At 46.8% G+C, this 20,825-nt stretch overlaps 3 protein-coding genes across 4 annotated transcripts; 1 reads left to right on the forward strand and 2 right to left on the reverse strand.

Annotated features, from left to right (window-relative positions):
- Positions 1–6,002: 6,002 nt before the first annotated feature.
- LOC120670208 (60S ribosomal protein L35a-1-like) lies at positions 6,003–7,835 on the reverse strand. Of its 2 annotated transcripts, XM_039950273.1 has the most exons (4): positions 7,602–7,835; positions 7,272–7,500; positions 7,131–7,173; positions 6,003–6,204 (listed from the first exon to the last, which is right to left on the reverse strand). In XM_039950273.1, the coding sequence occupies exons 1-3, from the start codon at positions 7,667–7,669 to the stop codon at positions 7,132–7,134; spliced, it is 339 nt and encodes a 112-aa protein (XP_039806207.1). In that variant the 5' UTR covers positions 7,670–7,835; the 3' UTR covers positions 6,003–6,204; position 7,131. The 2 variants fall into 2 exon arrangements, 1 of the variants encoding a protein (XP_039806207.1); XR_005673100.1 differs by having other exon boundaries at positions 7,131–7,500.
- A 198-nt stretch (positions 7,836–8,033) lies between these two features.
- LOC120670207 lies at positions 8,034–16,497 on the forward strand. Its single transcript, XM_039950272.1, has 9 exons — positions 8,034–8,280; positions 9,699–10,994; positions 11,085–11,442; positions 11,856–11,940; positions 12,489–12,545; positions 13,244–13,303; positions 13,391–13,609; positions 13,710–15,032; positions 15,402–16,497. The coding sequence occupies exons 2-9, from the start codon at positions 9,731–9,733 to the stop codon at positions 15,723–15,725; spliced, it is 3,690 nt and encodes a 1,229-aa protein (XP_039806206.1). The 5' UTR covers positions 8,034–8,280; positions 9,699–9,730; the 3' UTR covers positions 15,726–16,497.
- Positions 16,498–17,491: 994 nt separating this feature from the next.
- Positions 17,492–18,659, reverse strand: LOC120668868 (beta-1,3-galactosyltransferase 6-like). Its single transcript, XM_039948667.1, has 2 exons — positions 17,909–18,659; positions 17,492–17,755 (listed from the first exon to the last, which is right to left on the reverse strand). Exons 1-2 carry the CDS (start codon positions 18,627–18,629, stop codon positions 17,529–17,531), a joined length of 948 nt encoding a protein of 315 aa, XP_039804601.1. The 5' UTR covers positions 18,630–18,659; the 3' UTR covers positions 17,492–17,528.
- Between the last annotated feature and the right edge of the window lie 2,166 nt (positions 18,660–20,825).

Consider the following 20,825-nt stretch of genomic DNA (forward strand, 5'->3'; position numbering starts at 1 on the left):
TACTTTTCTCAAAATTCAAAGTGCTTCTGCAAATCATTTATAAAAATATTTATTCAATCATACACAAAACAACTAATGTACCACAGGTACACCCACTGGCCACTTGCGGCAAAGCCGTGAGGTTTTCTAGTTTAGCCTGATTTTGGATACCACGTCCATTCTACTCTCCTCTTCCTCTATGGCGTGAGCCGCCGGCCTCCTCTCATTAAATACACATTAATTTTGATACAGACATGTGAGGGTCATTTCATGGAGTCTTTTCGTGTTAGACCAACCTAAAAAATTATACATACAAGATATTTTGAGCTGTCAACATAAATCAAAGAAAATGGACTTAATCACTTGGACAACAATAGGTTCTCGACATACATTAGGCTGTTAACCAGACACTAAACACACAGCTGGCTGTGCTGGTAGTTGGTGCTGATTATTTGTCAGAGAAAAATACTAATTGACAAGCTACCTGAACGAAGAAGGTCATCAGCCAGCACGGCGCGGCGTTCGAGGGCGCCTCGATGACGCACGCCGGCGTGGCCCGCCGCCGTTGGGGCGCTGCTGCGCCTGCGCGATGAGGAAGGGGCGAGGATGAAGGCCAGAGCGCAGCAGCTGCATGCCGCGGTGTTCGTGCCCGACGGCGCGTGCAGGAGGGACTTCGACGAGTTCGCGGAGTCTGTCGCGTGTGCGGGCGATCGAACTGTGACTGGTTTTGCGTATTCAGGGGTGCCCGTGGAGTGTGGAGCTGAATGCTTCATTTCTCGCAATATGATTTATGATTGTGCCTGAATCATCTCGTTGTCATCACGCCCAACCATGACGAGTATGGCGAAGGAGATCCGTTGCTCGTCACCAGAAGGCGTGCCGGCGAGCTTCTGGGGGATGCAAATCGAGCTCTTCGTTTTTCTTCTCTTCAAGGGACGTGCTAACTGCAGATCCCCTGAAAATGGTAAGCCGTTCCATCATCGTACAAAGACGTGCTAACTGCAAATCCCATAAAAATGGTAAGCCTTTCCATCATCGTACAAAGTACGGGAAAAATCAAGTGGGCCCCGGGCGCACCGACACCTCCGTGCACCCCCACCTGGATGCTCGCCACGTCTGTAGGAGTGATGGCCTGCACTGCACCCTGTCTATCTGTCAGTGATTAGGAAAAAAAATGAGTGGAAAAAAAAACATAAATGCAGATCTGCCGAGTCATCGAATGCTGGATACGGAGGAGGTGGCAAGCATCCGGCCTCCATTCGAAATTATTTACTCCAACCGATTATAATTCTTTAGATATAGAGTATTTAATATAGGCTAAAGTCTGTTTTTCAGACGTAAGTATTATAGTTAATTAGACTCTATGGAGTAAGGGTTTACGGAGGATTGGTTTTTAGCTCGTCGTATCGAATATTTGGATGCTAATTAAAATATTAAATGTAAACTAATATTAAATTAAATTGTATAACCTTAAATTAATTCAAATCTACGAGCCTAATTAATTTATAATTAGCACATATTAATGATTGATGAAGGGCGGGCCTGGTGCAGCGGTAGAGCCTATCGTCTGTAACCGGAAGGTTCCGGGTTCCGGGTTCGAGCTCCAGCCTCTGCACATTTGTGTGGGTAAGGCTTAGGGCTTAAAAACAACCCTTCCCCAGACCCCGCACAGTGCGGGAAACCTATGGCACTGGGTACACCCTTTACATATTAATGATTGATCAATCATGTCATGGGGTCATGGCAGGCTGCCAGGCCAATAAAAGCAAGTATTATAAGAGGCTGGAAACCGACTGAGATCCGACGTGGGAAGGAGAGAGAGCGTGAGCGGGCTGCTGCCGAGTCGCCGGCTGAGAGAGCGAGCGCTCTCACTGCAACGCATTAAAACGAGCGCTGCAACCTGCTGGCGCGCGGGCTCCCAGCCGGCAGCGGGCTGGGACCATAAAACATGCTCTAAACCCTCCTCACCTCTCAGCGTCGGAGAGCTGCTGTCTCCTTCCGTGCGCCTCGCGTCCTCCCGGCGGCCTCTGGCAACGTTCAATTCGAGCACAACAATATTCAAATCGGCTCCGTGACTGTCAGGACCGGCTCGATTGATTGATTCGCTCAACTAAAACGCCGGCCGCAAGCAGGTCTCGGCCAGCTGCGCCACGTCCATGTCCTCCACCGCGGCTGTCAGGCACTCAGGCGTGAAGCCCGGCTGCAGCGCCGTGCAGCAGGTGGCCGTCTGCGGCTGCGTTGGGCCGTCGACGGCAGCCATGCATGCGGCTGCGGCGTCCCGCCCGTCGCGCAGACTCTTAGGTCTGTTTGGTTTACGACTCGCCAAAGCTGCCTGGGTCAGGCAGCGCTCCCAGACGTTGGATTTTGATCGCCTGGGGGCTGAGATTGCTGCCTGGCTAGCGAGCTGCCTGGCAGGCCACCAACCAAACAGGCCCACTCCGCGCTCATCCGCGACATCGTATCCTCGCGCGTCTCCTGCACGCTCCCCGTCCCCCCAGCGTCACGGTGAGCGCCTGCTTCTCAAGTAGCCCTCTCGATGGCGGGAGCTGCTGTGGCAGCGCGCAGGCAGGGGTGCAGAAGGCGGCGTGGAGGGGAAGCCAGAGTGGGTGGCGAGGAGACGAGGTAGTTTTAGGCTATCCGTACTTATCACATTTTAAATTCATCCTCAAAAAATAATACATCATGATCATCAAGATTTTTTTTCTCTGTATCAAATTTTCCCCGCACCGACCGTACTTTATATGTCATCCTCTATATCAACTCCATCAGTGGAACCCACGCGTCATACTCTCTTTCTAGGTCTGCGCACGGCAGTGGCCTCCTTCCTCCCCGCCCCGGCCCCTGCACGCGCCCCCTCCTCCCTTCCCACGGCGGTGCGTGCGCGCGCCCCTCCTCCCTCCCCGCCTTGGCCCCTGCGTGACGTGTTCCCCTCCTCTCCGGTGCCGCATCAGGGGGCAGCATCAGGGGGCAAGGGCGATAGCGGCCTGCGCACGGCGCAACCTGGGGTGGTGCGTGAGGGCGGACCGTGGCGAGAGGGCGGACCGCGAAGGTCATGGCGCGGTGGCGCCTTGCCGATCGGATCCACATGCGGTGGCCATGGCGCAGCTCGTGCGCACGACAGTGGAGGCCATGACGAAGCTCGTGCACACGATGACGAGTAGCGATGACACTGCCTCAATTTCCCCCAGCACGGCGCGTGTACAGGTATGGCGGGTCCTCCCTCCCTCCAGCGACGCTCGCCCCCTCCCTCCCTCACGAGCTCCGTCGCAGCCTCCTTGCTCCCACCCTCCGGCGCCGCACAAGCTGCGGCACCGCCTCCTTGCTCCCCACCTTTTCCCTAGCGCGGTGTAGTCCTGCCATCATGGGGCCATGGCGGCCGACCACTGCTCCCTCGCGGTGTCGGGCAATTGAGAGACGAGCGTATGCGCAGGCACATGGGCCCCACGCCAAGGCAATGCGTAGCGAAGGACTAGCCCCACTGAGGCTATCTGCACTCGTCATACTCTAAATTCATCCTCTAAAAGGAATGTTCTATATCCAGTTTCTCCGCACCAGTAATATTCTATACATCATCCTCTATCCCAACTACCCATCCGTAGGCCCCACATGTCATCCTCCCTTTCTCTTTTTTTTACTCTCCCCTTCTCCCTCCCACCCCCGTGCCTCCCTCCCTATTCTCTCTCTCCACCGAGCAAGACCTGCCGGAGCCCTTGCATGCCGCGGGCCGTGCTCGCCGGAGCCCTGCGCGCCGCGGGAGGCGCCGGAGCCGGCGGGGCGGCACTGCGGGTGCCCTCTCCCTCCCCTTTTCTCCGCGGATCCATGGTGGCCAGGCCGGCGGCGCCTCCCTCCGGCCGGCGAGCGCGGCGAGGAGGTTGGCGATGGCTCCCGCAGCCCGCAGGCGCAGAGCAGCACGCCGGCGCCGCCGACCAAGTCGCCGACGCGCGCGGCCCCGCGCGCTGCCCCTGCGCCTCCCCTGGCGAGTCACCGCGCCGCCCCTACGCCTCCTCGCCGTTGCTCCTCCCCGCCGGATCCGCCGCACCTCCCTCCTCTTCGGCGGCGAGCAAGCAGTGGCGGGCGTCGGCAGCGGGGGCGGCATGGCGCGTGCCGGATCCGCCGCGCCTCCTCACTCTCCGGTGCGCGCGGTGACGCCCGCGGCCTCCCCCCTCATGCTACGGCGCCCATGGCCGGGCGGAGGCCCAGACGCGCGGCGCGCGCCGGCCGGGCGGAGGAGCAGACGCGCGGCGTGCGGCGACCGGGCGGAGGACCAGACACGTGACGCGCTGCGGCCGGGCGGAGGGCCGGACGTGCGGTGGGCTAGACGCGCGGCAAGCAGGGGCAAGGGCGCCCACGGAAAGCACAAGCTGGAGCGCAGGCGAGCAGTGGCCGGCGAGCACGCCGCCTCGCCGAGCTCCAGCAACATCTCCTGCAGCCGTCTCTTCTCCACCTTCTCTCTCCCCGGAGTGCCGGTGTGTCGAGCTGGGGGGGGGGGGCGCTACTGCAGCTGCTCCAGGCGGAGCGGCGACCACGGCGTGGCGGCTCGGCTCCTCTCCAGCGTCGACCACGGCGTGGCGGCTCTTCTCCGCCGGAGCCTTGCACCATGCTCGAGCTCGCCGTCTCTCTCTGGTCGGCATAGCCGTGGCGGACGGGCCTCCCTCCCCTGCGGCTGCAAAGCGCGGCGAGCTACAGCTCCATCGGGCGCGGGTGCGGGGCTCCGCCGCCGGCGGCCGCGGGCACGGGGCGGCGCGGAGGCGGACGCGGGGCGCCACGTCAACCGGTAGCGGGTGTCCGTACATCCACGTTATCGACCGGACCGGGAGGCGTGTGCTATTTAAGCGAACCTTTTTCAATACCCCGCTGCAGCGTTCCAAAACGCTAAAAGCTACTCCAGAATGGCGTAGCAGTTCATTTAGCTAACCCAGTGCGGACAGCCTGAGTACCCGTTGCAGAACATTTTACGGCAAATGCATATTGGAGCTCGTAGCGGATGGGATCCCGGACCCACTGCGAACAGCCTTAGTCTCTGCTCATCAAAGAATTCCTTGGCCAAACTCCTCAACACAATCGCGTCAAAGTTATATCTCCCTAACCAAACAGGTTCATATGTCTTGACAAAAATATTGATTATGCCAATCAGGGTATGAAATGAATGGCTCCAACTAAACAAGCATTAAGAACGCAGAAACAACCCGAAGCAATTCTATGACAGTTGATTAGACACTATAGTAATTAGTACTACCTCCGTCCCAAAATATAAACATTTTTAGGTTTGGTCAAAGTCAAACTTGTTCAACTTTGACCATCAAAATTCTTATGAATGAATTATTTTAAATATAAACATTTATATATTATGAAAAACTTGACCTGCGGGGGGTAAGACCGCCCCCACTGCATTTTTTGAGAGGTAGAATGACCTTCTCACAGCAGGCCAAGAAAATCCCCGAACCACTGCCCCACCCGTACACGGGGGCCCGTCGCTTTGTGAGTTAGGCCGGGCTCCACAGTGCTTTGGACATGAGGCAGGCGAGGGGATTTTTTTAACCTCAACCTGAAATTTGCTCCCATGAGGAGTCGAACCCAGGACCTGAGGAGTGCCGCTGGATTCCCCTAACCAAGTCAGCTAGAGGTCCTTTGGCACATTTATATATTATGATAATTGCTTTCATAACAAATCTAGTAATATTATTTTTATCCTATAGATCTTTATTAATTATTTACAATTTATAGTTAAAATTGGACAAATTTGACTTTGACTAAACCTAGAAATGCTTATATTCTAGGACGGAGGGAGTAAAAATATAGCAACTTTCTTCAGTCAACCAGAATTATTAGGGCAAGAAATTCTACATACATCCTCAATGAAGGAAATGCAATGACTAATGGAACAAAAGCGAAAAAAAACATCACATCCACATTGCACGTTATTTGATACATAATATATATTATGGAGCATGAAAATGGCAAACTGACCACAGGGAAAATATTGCCGTAGGAAATTGAAGATAATAAAAAAATGGCAAGGCATCTGATGCTGAAAATAAGCTCTGGTGCTGGCATAACATTACGATAATGGTTCATCCTTTAGACAACAAATTTTGGCAAAACTTACACATGTTCTCAGTACATGAACAAACTAAGTTGCCAACACAGCAGTGGTTCACCAAAACATGGAATTTTCAGCTCAAGATAAGTAAGAAATAATCATGGCCATCCCTACTCCAACAAAACCTGCATTTAAAAACACAAGAATAGACGATACATGATTAGCAATGGAAACTTACATTGTAAGCTATAACCTGCCGTTCATAGATGAAATATAATTAGCCACATTGCTAACACTACATGCTTATTAGACCTCGCAAATGCTATTTTAGGTTTACAACTATTTCAAAAAGGATATACAATTCCCTAAAGTCCTAAACAACAGTACTTGGATCAGACTTATGATTTGCACTAATATAAGAAAATTGCATAACTATATCTGAAAAAATGACATATTTAAGGTGTTTGAAACTGGAATCAGTATGGCTATACATGGTGACAACACAATAAGAACTAATTCTGAACAATATTTAAAAGCTCCAGTATGAAAAAAACGACATGATCATTAACAATAACACCATGTAAAAACAAAACATGTGATAGAAAACAATTGTTGGAACAAAACTGCATACTATATATAAATATGTGGAATGAACTGTTATAATATATTCCATGTAATTGGGTTGGATTTAGACATGTAGAAACATTGAAATCTTCACCATCCCAAATCAGCAGTCAACAGATCTAATGTACTGTTTTCTGAGAAAGATTTCAGGGAAAATGGAAACAGAAAAATTGGGCACACTAATTTTTCTGAATGGCAGCACGAAGTTCAAACAATACTCAGTGAATTGTTTCCTCAGCAAAGGAACTTTACACTCACAGAACCCAGGCCATCTAATGCTGCTACATACAGACTCAATAAAAACCATAATGTGCCTCCTAATCAACCACAACAAAGCATAGCCCTAGGCCTAGGCTCTAAGAGCAAAATGGTAAATGCATTCTAAAGGTAATGAGAACATTCCCACAACATTCGATCACACACAAACAATTCACTAGCAACCAGCATAAAAAAAATATGAGCGGATCAGCCATTTTTCGATGCTAACCTTAGATGCTGCTCGGGTACATGAACACTCTGACCTTGCGTCCCTGCACCCAATACATAACTCCAGCGTCAGACAGCATCAATTGGGAGGCAACACATCACACAACGTAGTGGGAGAAGCAGGAGTGAGCGAATTACTAACCATGGACTCCGGCGGGAGGTTGGACTTGAACTTGGCGCGGACGACGCCGGAGTTGCCGTGCGGGCGGGTGACCTTGCCCCAGATGCACCTGTAGCGGGTCTCGCTGCTCTTGGTCTTGGCCTTGTAGATGTACGCCAAGCGCTTGCCGGCGTACCACGCGACGTCCTCCTTGGTGTTCACCCCCTCGATCTGCACCAGCGACGTGTTCTCGTACTGGTTCGACTTAGACCTACGACCACCCGCCACCACCACCCCATCAGCGGAACCGCACTAAGAAATGGCCAGATCCGGGCACCACAGACACAGAAGAATCGGCGACGCGAAGCTCACCTCTTGTATCCGAGGATAGTGCCCCGGACGTAGAGCCTGACGCGCTGCCCCGTGCGTCCCTTCACCATGGTGGCCGCCTGCTTCCTTCCGCTTCCGCCGCCGGAGACGAGAGCTCGTGCAGGTTGGGGAAGACGCTGAGACGGCGCGCGCCGGAGGCGGCTTATATGTAGCAGGGGACGGAGAGACCAACGTCCAGGATCAGCTCGCGGGTCCAAACGGACGGTGCGGATGTCTCGAAGGACTGACTAGTCGGGGAAGCTAGGGTTTAAGGTCGCGAGGTTAAACGGGCCGGATGGTTACTGGGCTTCGTGTTTTCGTCTTCCCATATGGGCCATTCTGGGCCTGCTCGTCCGTATAATGGGCTCGATTGCAAATGTAATGTCTTATCCCGTGCTATCTCTCTGACAGTGGTCCCAGGCACACAACTATAGTCGTGTCAGAATCGCAAGCAGGAGGGGAAAAAAAAAAAGACCCGAACCGGGCACCCAGCCTCCCTCTCCGACTTCTCCACGCGCGCACCCAGCCTTCCTCCGGCGCGGCCGAGCTCCACGCCGGTGCGGCCTCCCTCCGGCGCCGCTACTGACTCCGGAGCCGGCGGCGGCGCAGGGTCTCTTCTCCCGCGGTCTATTGGTGTGGAGTTGAGACCCATCTGGGCGTGGATCGTGTCCTTCTTCCGTGGGTAAGTAACCCTAGCTCGCTTGGGGTGGTTGCCCCTTGTTTACAATCAAGTTGGAAACTTCCGATCTCCATTTTGTTAGTTGCCGAATTGCGTGCAGTTTTGTGCCCTAGGAGCTTAGTCAATCTATCCATGGCTCGATTAGTTTCGTTTCCTCCTCCTCAGCGTGCAGGATCCATCGATGTCAGTTGATGCCACACCTTTTGGGGTTTCACCCTGAGTCCATCCCTTACCGCAATCTGCTCATCTAGCTGGAGTCTGCACCGCGGCCATTATCCGAGCAGTAATGCTTACCCTCTGCTCTGTGCTCGACTCACCCCCGTCTGTCCCCCTGTTTCTCTTTGTGGAATTTTAGTTGCTAGTGTCTGGACAAATTGTTGTTGCAATGTTATTGTGCTACAGCATTTTATTGTGTTAGAGAGTCACGGCATTTGGAAGGGCACTGAGATTACCAATTGGGGAATCTGTTGGCATGTTGTTGGGTCCTCATGTGAGGTTAGCATATTAAGTTGGTCATGTCAGAACAGAACTGTTACCTAAAAAGGATAGACTGGCATGCTTATCTTCTACAATTTTTTCATCCGTTTCACAAAATGCATTATGTGGACTCTTAAGATTTTACATTAAAGTGTGTTAAAACGAACTCCATTTGTGTTGTTGGTAGCAGCTATTGAAGTGTTCAATACAGCTGTGTAACCAACGAGCCCGCTACATCAGCCATAAGATGTAGTGCCATTCGTACCAATAAGGGGGCGTGCCTAGGCTGTAGGCTCCCACACAAGTTTGAAGTTGGGGGAAGGAATTTTAACCCTCTCTTATTTTGCAAGGAAGCTGATTCGAACCCAGAGCTCCTTGATACAATTGGAGAGAGACTCTACCACTGCACCAGGCCCTCCCTTCACTTTCATTTATACTAATGTATTTTAATTTAATATGAAGCAGCCACTTCATTTCTGCATAATCTGACCATTTTGCATTTAAATCTATTGTTCATAATTTTGCGGAATACATTCTCCAATATTGAAGCTTTATGTCATCCCTCGTTCTTATTAATGAAATGGTATTAGTGATATTTCTCTTTATAGTTATGTATTGCCATATCTATGCTGTAATCTTTTTGCAGTTTATATTTGGATGTTTAGCTTAGACTTATTTGAAAATTTAATTTTTTCCCATATATAGATGAGCGTGTTATCATATGCCTGCTATTCTGCTATGAAGGTGCACTTGGGACACTTCACAACTATGTTGCTGTTATGTGCCACTAAAAATTTTGAGCAATACCATCTTACATGTGTGCTTGTTGAAGTCTTTGTGTTACGATATAGTTTTACCATTGTATGTTCTTGTCCCTTTTTCTTGCAAAGTGCAACATGTTGTGTAGATCACTAACACAGTTATTTACACATTATGGATGGCAGGTTGTAGGAAATCCTACTGTGGGAAATCAAATATGGAAGTTGACGATGACGTGGAGGAGGATGACATGGATTTTAATCCTTTTCTTAGGGAGGGGTCTCCATCTGAGACCTCATCAAGCCTCACCTCAGAAGCAGAATGCGAGGAACATAGTTCTGGCAATCGACCAACTAGCGAGATATATCAGCAGAATAACATAGTTAATGAAAACACAAGTGACGGTGCACTTCCTCAAAATAAATTGTCATCTAAAGATGTTGTCAAAGAAAAATTTCCAGAAAAAACATCAACCCAGGTTAACCTTGAGAATGATGAAGATCGCTTGAATGTATTGGAAAAGGAGGTTTCACCAAGTGAAGCCGCTAGCTCTCCTACATTGCAAAACCCTCATCAACTATTTCTCACAGCTAGTGAGGAAGATGCAATTTGCAGACGGACGAGGGCAAGATACTCACTAGCAAACTATTCACTTGAGGAATTGGAGACCTTTCTCCAGGAATCCGATGACGATGGTGATCTGCAGAATGTTGATGAGGAAGAGGAATACCGCAAGTTTCTTGCATCTGTCCTGTCTGGTGTTGGCGATAACACACAGGCATGCCAGGGGGATGAAAACCAGGATGAAGATGATAATGATGCAGACTTTGAGCTTGAGATTGAGGAGGCCCTAGAAAGTGACGGTGATGAAAATGCTGAGAACTATGATGACACAAATGGTAAAAAGGGGAAAGATGGTCGTAGGCCTCAGACTAGACAGAGGCGGCCATTCACTGAGTTGCCTGGGGCAGGTAGCTATGGTCACGAATCCAATAAAACTCATTTAAGACCAATTCTGCCATATGTTCCAACTGCAGTGGTGACTCCTGCACAAACTTTTGGATGGCAATGTCCTACACAGAATGCTCTTATCCCTTCATCGTTGCTACCGGTAACTTGTGCACCTTTAGTATGCGGATTTACTGATCAGCAACTTGGCCAACTGCATGTGTTGATATATGAGCATGTTCAGCTCCTTATCCAAACCTTCTCCCTATGCGTTCTCGATCCATCTAAACAAGATGTGGCTAATAATGTTAAAAAGATGATAGTTGAGTTGATATGCTCTCGTGATCAAGCATTGGCTAGGAGTGCTCCTCATCGGCATATCTTTTTTGGATCCCAGCATCTCTCATCTAGTTTTGTTTCATCTGAGAGTTCAGAATGCCAATGGATGCCATTAATCAAGAGTCCTGTTATATCCATCCTTGATGTCGCACCGCTTCAGTTCGCCCTCGGTTATTTGAGTGATGTCGCAGCTGGTAAGTTCAAGATTGCTGCATGGGTTATTTTTTACTTCTTGTTTATTTTGTTTGCCACCACTTTAACTTTGCTTTCAATTGAATGAACAGCTGTCGTGAAGCATAGAAAAAGTCATGTGGATGGCACTGCTGACAAAAACCGCAGGAAAGAGCCTCTGTTTCCTTCACCAGTGATTAGCAATCGCCAAGAAGCAAGCAACATTTCTCAAGATAGATCAAATAGTGCGCCAACAGCGTCATCTGTTTCATCTGGGCAGTTACAGCAGAAGAAATCATTAGCTGCTACCCTGCTTGAGAATACTAAAAAGGACACAGTTGCTCTTGTTCCAGCTGACATTGCAAGATTAGCACAGAGATTCTTTTCACTTTTCAATTTTGCACTGTTTCCTAATAAGCCACCTACTGCAGCTATGGCCAATAGAGTGCTTTTCACTGATGCAGAGGACAGGTGTGCTTGACATCTTCTCCAACATTTCTTTTGAAAGTCGTGCATTGTGTTCTCAATTTTATCATATCCGTGGATTTGAATACTTCCTTGCCACCTTGACTTCAGAACATAGTAAATCAAGAATGCTGAGGTTTCGTAGCTTTTGTTGAGTTGCGTACTGTTTTTGTTTCTATATTAGTGGCATTGGTTTATGCAATTTTTGTATCAATTTCCTCAGCTGCTCTACCATTGCTATTCCTTTCATCTTTATATTCAACTTTCATTTTTTATGGTCAATGGTATTAAGGTTGCTGCACTGTTATTACCACCTGCCTATAAGAAATCATGTCTTACCCTCCTCACGTGTGTAGTTGATATGATGGCTAATACATTTTGTTTCACGGTTATTTCAATAGTATATTATCTGCCTGCAGATTATTAGCTCTAGGAATTCAGGAATATAATAATGACTGGGGAGCAATACAAAAGCGCTTTCTTCCTTGTAAATCGAAGCATCAGGTATTTTTTGTTACTCACTTTGCACATTGTGAAATTTTTCTTCAAGATTCAAAAGTTTTTTTCTTTAATGATTTGTCAGGCATAATCAATAGTTGGTACGTTTAAATCTTTATCATTTGTTTGGTGAACATTGTGCTTGTTAGTTGTTACTCAATGTAGTGAAAATTTACGAGGATGATGAAGAGCATGAAATGCCTTTAAGGAAACAGTATTATAGAAAGTGTTGTTTTGACTGAAGGGACATGGCAATGACATGTTTCACCTTACTGGCATTACTCATGGCCTAAATTTTCATGTCTGTTCTCAGTACTGCCAAAGCATGTCTTTTTCTTTCCATAAGGATTGAAGTACGAACATTTTATCTGTTTGTCAATATACTTTGCTTTTCTTTTGATTGTACAAACAAGTAAGCTTGGATCAAATCCTTCACTAATCTCTGCATACAATTGTAACCTGAGAACATTTGTTCAATTCCTATAATCTTTGAGAACTCCATGTTCTGGACTTCTGTTTTAAGCTTGCCAAGTGAAATAACTTCTTTCATGCAGATATTTGTGAGACAAAAAAATCGTAGCTCCTCCAAAGCTCCTGATAATCCAGTTAAGGTATGTATGGTGACCTTTTCTATTCACTGGTTTGGTTCAGCAGTATGTTCAAGGTATCTATTGAACTGGATAGTATAGCGTTACAGTTGATGCAAACAATATAGTAGTATGTTATTCTTGTTCTGTATTGTGTAGTATTGAAATAGTATAGTTCTGGTTCTTAACTGGTCTGTAAACAATAAAGCAAGTCCTTTATGGAATCCTTTATTCTGTAGGTAGTGAAGTTCCTGCAGCAGCACTTAACCTGCTGATAATTTTGATCAATTCTCATTCTGATATCCATACCATTTTATTTATGTGCCAACTAAATAGTAGTATGCTATTTAAATTTCTTGGCAGTATTAGGGAAACGCAAATTTTGATATTATGGACCATGTCACATTTTATTTAATTCCATATTCAGTAGAAAATTGAAAATACGATTTTTTTTTATGGTGCTATATGATTCAAGCTACTAAATGTTTCAAAGATTATGTATATGTGCTGTGAAAAGGTTTGTCTGCGTGTTCCCTCATTCTGATACCGACTTGGGTTGGGTTGACTTGATACTTGGATTGGACATGTAGTGTTTTTCTTTTATGGTCAACCATCAGGAGGGGAAATTTTGAGCTCGTTGACTACTATCTTTAATAGAAGCCATCAGCAAAATCAATGTGGCCTTCCAAACTAACTATATTCTCATCTGAGTTAAAATGCAGGAGGTGCGCCGTATGAAAACATCTCCATTGACAGTTGAGGAGAAGGAACGTATCCAGGAGGTGATTATTTGTGACTACAGGCTATCTCCTATTTTTCATGTCTGGTTTCTATTGCTTATTTTCTTCTATACCTGCTGTTGATTTCAGGGGCTGAGGATATTCAAAAATGATTGGGCATCAGTTTGGAGATTTGTAGTGCCACATAGGGATCCTTCACTGCTCCAACGTCAATGGAGAGTTGCAAGTGGAGTTCAGAAATCTTACACTAAAAGTGATGCTGAAAAAGAAAGAAGGCGAACATATGAAGCAAAGAGGAGAAAGCTGAGAGCATCAATGCCTGACTCACGAGTAGTTCGTGGGCAAGAGGTTAGTATTTTTTTTTCCAACTTGTAAGATATTCAAATAATATCTTAATATCCATCAACGGTGATGTCATTGAGCATACTTTTTAATGCTTTCATTACAGGCTGATAACAATGCTTCTGAGGATGTTGAAAATGACGATGATTCATATGTCAATGAAGCATTTTTGGAAGACACGGATAGTAGAAGCATTAACATGATGCCTTGTCATCTGCCATTACCAAGAAATGCTGGGAAAAGTATGACAATGCAGTCAGGCACAGGCCTCAATGAAGAATGTGGCACTACAGGTGGTTACATTGAACCACAGAAAGGAAGTGGTACAAGACTTGATGTAACCACCTCATATATACCTTTTATGTACTGCCCCTCTGATGGCCCTTCATATGTAAGAGCACCTTCCACTACAGCTCCAGTGGTATCATGTGGCTCTCTGGACCAACTTCAAGCTTCCCAAGTGAGTAAAGAGAAAGGTAGTTGTGTGGTCAAGTTGGCTCCAGACTTGCCTCCCGTGAACCTTCCTCCTTCTGTTCGTGTCCTATCTCAGGTGGCATTTCATCCAAATGCAACACAGTTACATAGCACATCAGATAATGCAGCAAATGATATGTATTCCGTGCCACCTCTATCCTTTACGGAAAGTACTTATAGACAACTAAATCTGTTTCCTGATCACAGAGCTAATTCCAGATTGCAGCAGAAAGGGGTCTCTAATGAAAATACTACAGAAGACGGTGCTGATCAAGATTTGCAGATGCATCCTTTGTTGTTTCAGTATCCTCGAGATGTGGTTTCATCATATAGTCATCATGTCCAAAATCTTATTAATCAGTCAAGAAAATATGATCTTTTCCCCTTTGAGAAAGTTCAAGTTGAGAGAAGTAACAAACAGACTACAGGTTCAACTGAAAACAGTACTGTAAATGCTAACACTATTGACTTCCATCCTCTTTTGCAAAGAACTGAAGTTGAGATGCGTGATGAAGTACCAGAAGATGACTACCATCAATCTGTTAATCAGTCCGAGTATAATATGAGGCAAGCCCCAGTAGAGTCAACACCTGGGCAAGCATCCACAAGCCTTTCTGAGAGGGAGACCAGTATTGACTTGAACATTCATTTATGTTCTCCAACGGAGATAAAAGATTCAAATGACTTCAGAGGTGCTTTTAGCAAATCAAATGTGCAAGATGAAGTTTCTAGGAAGGACAAAGCTGGTGTTCCAGAGCTAGAGGTTGCAAATTCCTTTTCTCATCATTGCATTCAAGAGCCAAATGAAGAATCAATGCAAGGGATTGTAATGGAACAAGAAGAATTAAGTGATTCCGAGGAAGACAGCGAACATGTTGAGTTTGAATGTGAGGAAATGGATGATTCTGAAGAGGAGCAAGTTCAGGGTCCAGAAGCCTCTCCAATTCAAAATAAGGTGATGTTTGCATATACATCTGTTAGCCTTATAATTCATGATCCTATTATGGAATTGTATTATGAACGTTTCTTAAAAGTTTTCCGTGGCATTGTTAAATAATGTTCTATTTTTGCTATTGCTTTGCTCTGATTTAAGATGCCAGGAATTTAAACTTGCATTATTAGTTAACATTCTTGGAGTAATTTATTTAACAAGGCATATTCCTCGCAATGCTAGATGATAGATGAATGTTGCAGAAGTCACCATTCTTATCCTGGTTGTAGTTAATATGTTTGAAACTTTCTTCTCTTCTTGTTATTACTCTTTTATTTCAATTTTCTGTTTTTCTTCTGATTTGCTGGTGCGTTACGATATTTCTTTGTTCAGGGCATCTTGGCATCAGTTATTTGTGAGGAATTCCATGCTAGCAATGACCGGAGTCAAATCCAGCAAGGGTCTGTTGAAATGAATAAACAGGGTCCAAGTTCAATGCAGAACTTGCAAGTTTCTTCTCGGTCAGCGAGGGTTAAGTTGAAGCCAGAAACTGCAAAGCGCACAGGATCTAGAGCGAACCAACGTTCGTCTTCTTCTCGCACAACTGAAACTAGCCGGAGCAAAACCAGAAGCTCTAAACAGCCGCAGGGACAGTCAAGTGCTGAACGCAAGCCCAATGATTCAAAAAGAACTAGAAAAACTCCAGCCCCAAGATGAAGGCCCATCAATCATTTTATTCCGGTGCTGCATTTGCCAAAGCTCAAAAGTGTGATGGCTCGGTTCAATCTATAACTCATGTTTTTGAGTTGATTATGGCCAACAATTATGCAGCGCATGCTGGAGAAAGGACCTATCGAACTTCTGTGGACACTTAGGTTGAACTGGTCGTGCGAATAGAGCAGCAAGAGGAAGAGACCAGATCATGGGTTTCTGCAGTTAAGTACCAAGACTGAAGTGGTGATCTTGGCCCACCATTAGGAAGACAACCTGTGTTTGAAAATCAGGTGGTTGAGAAAGCATTCCCATGGAATAAGGTAAACAACCATGACAGACAGAATGGGATGATGCGCTGAATAACGCCTGTGTTACCCGGACACCCGTGTCTACATTTTTTTGCAGAGTCGGATACCCCGCACCCGTGTCGGATTCCGAGTGTTATTTGCCGTGTCCCAAAAAATTCTAACGAATCGGACACCCGCACCCGAGTCGGACACCGACACCTGCACCCGTGTCCATGTAACACTGAATTCCGCAGATGGACTTGAGAGTTTGGTAACTTGACTTCATTAACGGTTAATTGTAACGTTAACCAATAATATTTGTAATTTCAATCATACGGGTTGGTTGGTGTATGTGCGTTCATTCTGTTTAACTGACTAACTGTGAATAGATGAATGTATCCAGGCCTGCTACCTGGAAATTTTGTATTGGTCTTTGACAAATACTCCGTCCGGTCCAAATTACTAATCTATGATGTCAAGTTCGGACTTGGATTTTTGGGTGTTTGTCCTCGCCACCTCCTGCAAGCACATGCATGTTTTTTCTCTCTCCTTAGTTGAGGATATTTCATAACTTCTAAACATATTGTTTAGAGGGGTTTCCGGATTCCACCGGATATTCCATACCTGATGTTGACTGACACTTCATATGTTCCCGACTGTGACATCGTCAATTCTTACTGGAACTTAGGTCCAACTGGTGCAACCGTGCAAGGCACGAAATCAAACCACAACTTAATATGAAGTTCACGGTTGATATAGAATATTTGGTGAAGATTAGTTGTCATGTCAGTAACAAAACTAGTGCAATGATACTCTGCCGTCAATCATCATAGTATACTTGCCATTTAAAATGTTGGGTAAACTTGAATCGTTGGGCTTCTATATGTAAACAGTTGCTTTCTCAAGCTGTATAGGCTGTGTAGCTCGGATATAAATAACGAGAAGTGAGCAGTCAAATGAAAGATATATTTGTCTCCAAGATTCTAAATTCCAAACTCTAAATTCTTATCCAGTTGACAATTGCCATTTTGAGAAGCAAGTTATACCTTGGATGGTTCAAGGTGGTCGTTGTACCCCTTAACCACCCGCTGCGTTGAGTGTCTTTGTACTATTGCTATTTCTTTAGTGTTAACCGATGTGTTCGTCGACGGTGAGACACTTACCAGTTCGTCAATATTAAGGTCTACATGTGTATGTTCATAGAAGTGAGTGTTTATGAGCATCTACATTTGTATTCTGTTTAAACAAATTTTTGGCAATGCCATCTCCTTCTAATAACATACATGGACCTGTTCGGCTGGCTGGATGGACTGCAACCAGCAGGTTGGGGATGGCGGGAGCTGGTGTTGGGTGGGCTATTCCAGCCCAGCTGGTTTTCCCCAGCTGTTCGGCTGCATGTCGCTATGAACAGGTCCCATGGGTGAAATAAATAACTTGGGGTGGAAGCAATCAATTGTAAATATTAGAATGCCACAGAAAATTTACATATTCTTCAGAAAGCCATTTGAGAAGCCCCTCTCTAGAAGCCGTACAGCTTGCTGGAGGGCCCCACCCTAGTGAGATTGAAGTGCTCCAACGTGTGTGCCCACCTCAAGTCCTGCTTCAACTGATGCACACCAATGGTGTTCTCCAAGAAGTCGTCAGCTTTGGCACTCTTGTAGTCATACATCCTGGGGAAAAGGTTCACCCTGTTCTTGCCCTTGTTGCCCATGTTCAGCCACTTCCCTGTGGTCAAATCTTCTACCCCTGAATAACATGAGTTGCTAAGCATTATTAAAAACATATAATAGTGTTCTGAAAATATTTAATTTTCATGAGAAAATGTATGCAGCAGTAGCTGAAAATTGTCGAAAACTACTCAAGGAGCAAGAACGGATGCATTCTGTGCAAAGTGCCTACCCATGGCCTCCTTTCTGACCATGTCGGAGCTGGCGATCCACTCGACGAGGTCCCATGAGAGCAGGTAGCCCATGCCGAGCATGAACGGCGGGAACTGCCGGTCCTGGAACGGGAGCCCCGCGCCGCAGTACATGTCCTCCCTCGGCGCCGCGCGGAGCGTCTCCACCAGCGCGTCCAGCCGGAGGAACGTGTCGTCGTCCACCTTCATCACGTAGTCGTACGGCCGGCCGCCGCCGCTGGCGGAGCCGAGCATCGCCGGCAGGCTGGCAAAGTAGGTGTACGTCTTCCCCTGCTCCGCGCTCTCGGCGCAGTCGAGGATCAGCACGTCGCCGTAGGCTCGGGCCTCGAGCGCCACGAACGCGCGGTGCTCGGGCGGCATCGGGCGCGCGCAGAGCGCGAACCGGACGTCGACGCGCGCCGCGGCGCGGAGCGCGGCCGTCTGCTGCAGCGCGTACGCCATGCGGATGAGGTGGCGACGGGAGTGCTTCCCGGGCATCGTGTGCACGCCGATCAGGACGCTCAGCTCCGGGCGGCGCTGGCTGCCAACACCGACGGCGGTGCCGCCTACGCCGCATCCGCTGGCAGCCGCGGCCGCGGCGAGCGGGTTGTTGAGGTAGGCGGACAGCGGAAGGAGGAAGGTGAGGCATAAGAGGGTGAGAGGGAGGAGGACGATGAGGGAGATGGTGTAGGACGGCAACGGCTTCTTGAGGTACGTCGACATTGCTGCCGCTGTCGTCGATCGAGGTCTCCTCTTCCGCTTCTTCCTCCTCCAGTTCTTCTTTGTGCTGTGTTAGTGATTAGACATACGTGTGTCTATATATAATCAAGCTGTGAATGGAATTGAACGGAAGTAGTATAATGTTTTCGGTTGCTTGTGATATATGTCACTAGGATGGGATGTTTCTAGGTGAATTTACAAATACTCGCCGTATACCATTACCATGTGTAGAGCAAGCTAGAGAATTCTCTTAGGTCGGCATACTAGTAGCAATGATTGCATTGGTTTATATATGCACATAAGAATGTACTCATTTTTATGTCTGGGTCAATGTAACAGAATGTCAGCAAACTTAAAAAGTTATAATGCGAAAATGCATTCTGTCGATGCAAAAAGAAAAACCCTAATAATAGTTGGAATACTAGCTAGGTTATTTTTAATATAGATAAATCTAGATATATAGTCTTCATATGTAAAAATAAATAAAAACTGAATGATGATTTGTTTTTTCTCAAAATGTCGCCTATTCATTGTGCAATGGCCAACTATGGAAGTGGAACTGGTCGGGAGTTGGAACCTAGTGATCGAGGATATTCTAGCGTGGCAGGCGTGGCACACTTAGCTTAAACTGGTCGTCTCCCCACTTGTTTTATTTATCATCTTAGACAGTGACAATCTAATTAAAATTAGAAGGAAAAAAAAGAGTATATTTTGCCACGGTTCCTTGTCCATTGCTACTTCTTCTCACTAATTATCTGATTATGTCAGTTGGAGACGTTTACAGCTCAGCTCGACGCATGAATCTCAACTCTTTGAACCGTACAGAAATTGCACACACGTGCAAGGGTGCTTAAGGTCACAAGACAAGAAATGGGCCTTCTCTTTCTGATTCCAACAGAGGCACGATGAAGGCAAGATTTTGGAGTGACTCGGTGGTACTATATCATCCTCGGCGAGATTTTGGAGGATTCCTCGCTGGCGAAGCAAGCCCGGATCCTTGGAGAGTCCAGCGACGGTAGTGGCGAGCCCCTATGCGCTTTAAGGTGATATCCGAGGAGTGGTTTGCGGCAGTGGATGTGACGAGACCCCCACGCGTTAAGTTGATGCTTGGGTCGATGTCCCAATCCGTCCTAGGAGAGGAGTTGTCTCGGAATTCCAGGATCCAACACTTTTTACGGTACTTCGGCGAGGGATTCTGCATGATGGTGGCTCTTTCGTGTGGTGTGATGGGCTCCTCTGCTGACTTCTGCCAACGTACAGGTTGGAGTTAGGAGATCGGCTATCGTGTCTGCGTGATATGAAGATGACAACGGCATGGTGGAGTCATGGTAGCTACTTGGCTTGCAGCGGACTGCAACAGCCAGTTCTGCATGGCAGCGGCTGGTTGGTGTGGGACATCATCGGGAACGACAGCGCTCGCGAGGTGGGCTGCTTGTCACCTTCTTCTTGGATAGTGGTGGCGCGGCGTGGTGAGCTTCTATGGAGTCGAGTTTGAGTTGCGCAACCGTGTTGACGTCCCAATCCAACTAGTTGTTGTTTGAGTCGAGTTCGAGAGGAGTTGTGTGGTCGTGTTGGCTGGTGGTGGTGTCTTTGTTGGTTGTTGTGGTGCCAGTCTGAGTGTTGTTTCTTCTTTTTAATAATATATAAAAGGCAGCTCTCCTGCCTGGTTTGTTTCAAAAGAAAAAAATGAACCTTATAAGTGGTTGTTGAATTTAAACAAAAAAGATATACTATAGAGGACGACACAACTACACGGTTATGCCATTCGTTGGACCAATGCTGGATGAATTATTTACGTGTTCTCAGTGCAAACGTCAACTTGATCGGGTAGGTAGGATGTCACTCATGCATGTTTTTTTAGTCAACCAATAAACTTGTAACTTGAGATTGTTCCTACGGAAATTCTTTGTTTGTTTCTTAAAGCGCTTTTGCTAACTTATACTTTCATCTTAATATATAACCAATAGGGGAGTCGAGCCCCTCCTGTTGCTTCAAAAAATAAAAAGATTGTTCCTACGGAAAACCAATGTTCTCAGCTGATAGTATGGTGTGTGTATTCACATGTTTGTTTACTAGAAAAATTTGTCGGTATTGTTACTACAGACAAATGCCATATCAATATATTTAGTATTTAATACATCATTAATCCAATAGCACTTAATTAAGAAGATATACCATTTGTTAAAAGTAATTTAGGAG

This window comes from Panicum virgatum, chromosome 4N (assembly GCF_016808335.1).
Source record: "Panicum virgatum strain AP13 chromosome 4N, P.virgatum_v5, whole genome shotgun sequence".
NCBI lineage: Eukaryota > Viridiplantae > Streptophyta > Magnoliopsida > Poales > Poaceae > Panicum > Panicum virgatum.

Excerpts from the sequence above, each read along its gene's own strand:
- LOC120670208 (XM_039950273.1), bottom strand. The coding sequence starts at position 7,669 with ATGGTGAAGGGACGCACGGGGCAGCGCGTCAGGCTCTACGTCCGGGGC. Across the intron at positions 7,501-7,601 it reads ACTATCCTCGGATACAAGAG|GTCTAAGTCGAACCAGTACG; the intron begins GTGAGCTTCGCG and ends GGGTGGTCGTAG. Across the intron at positions 7,174-7,271 it reads ACCTCCCGCCGGAGTCCATG|GGACGCAAGGTCAGAGTGTT; the intron begins GTTAGTAATTCG and ends TATTGGGTGCAG.
- LOC120670207 (XM_039950272.1), top strand. The coding sequence starts at position 9,731 with ATGGAAGTTGACGATGACGTGGAGGAGGATGACATGGATTTTAATCCT. Across the intron at positions 11,941-12,488 it reads CTTGTAAATCGAAGCATCAG|ATATTTGTGAGACAAAAAAA; the intron begins GTATTTTTTGTT and ends TCTTTCATGCAG. Across the intron at positions 12,546-13,243 it reads CTCCTGATAATCCAGTTAAG|GAGGTGCGCCGTATGAAAAC; the intron begins GTATGTATGGTG and ends GTTAAAATGCAG.
- LOC120668868 (XM_039948667.1), bottom strand. The coding sequence starts at position 18,629 with ATGTCGACGTACCTCAAGAAGCCGTTGCCGTCCTACACCATCTCCCTC. Across the intron at positions 17,756-17,908 it reads GGTCAGAAAGGAGGCCATGG|GGGTAGAAGATTTGACCACA; the intron begins GTAGGCACTTTG and ends CATGTTATTCAG.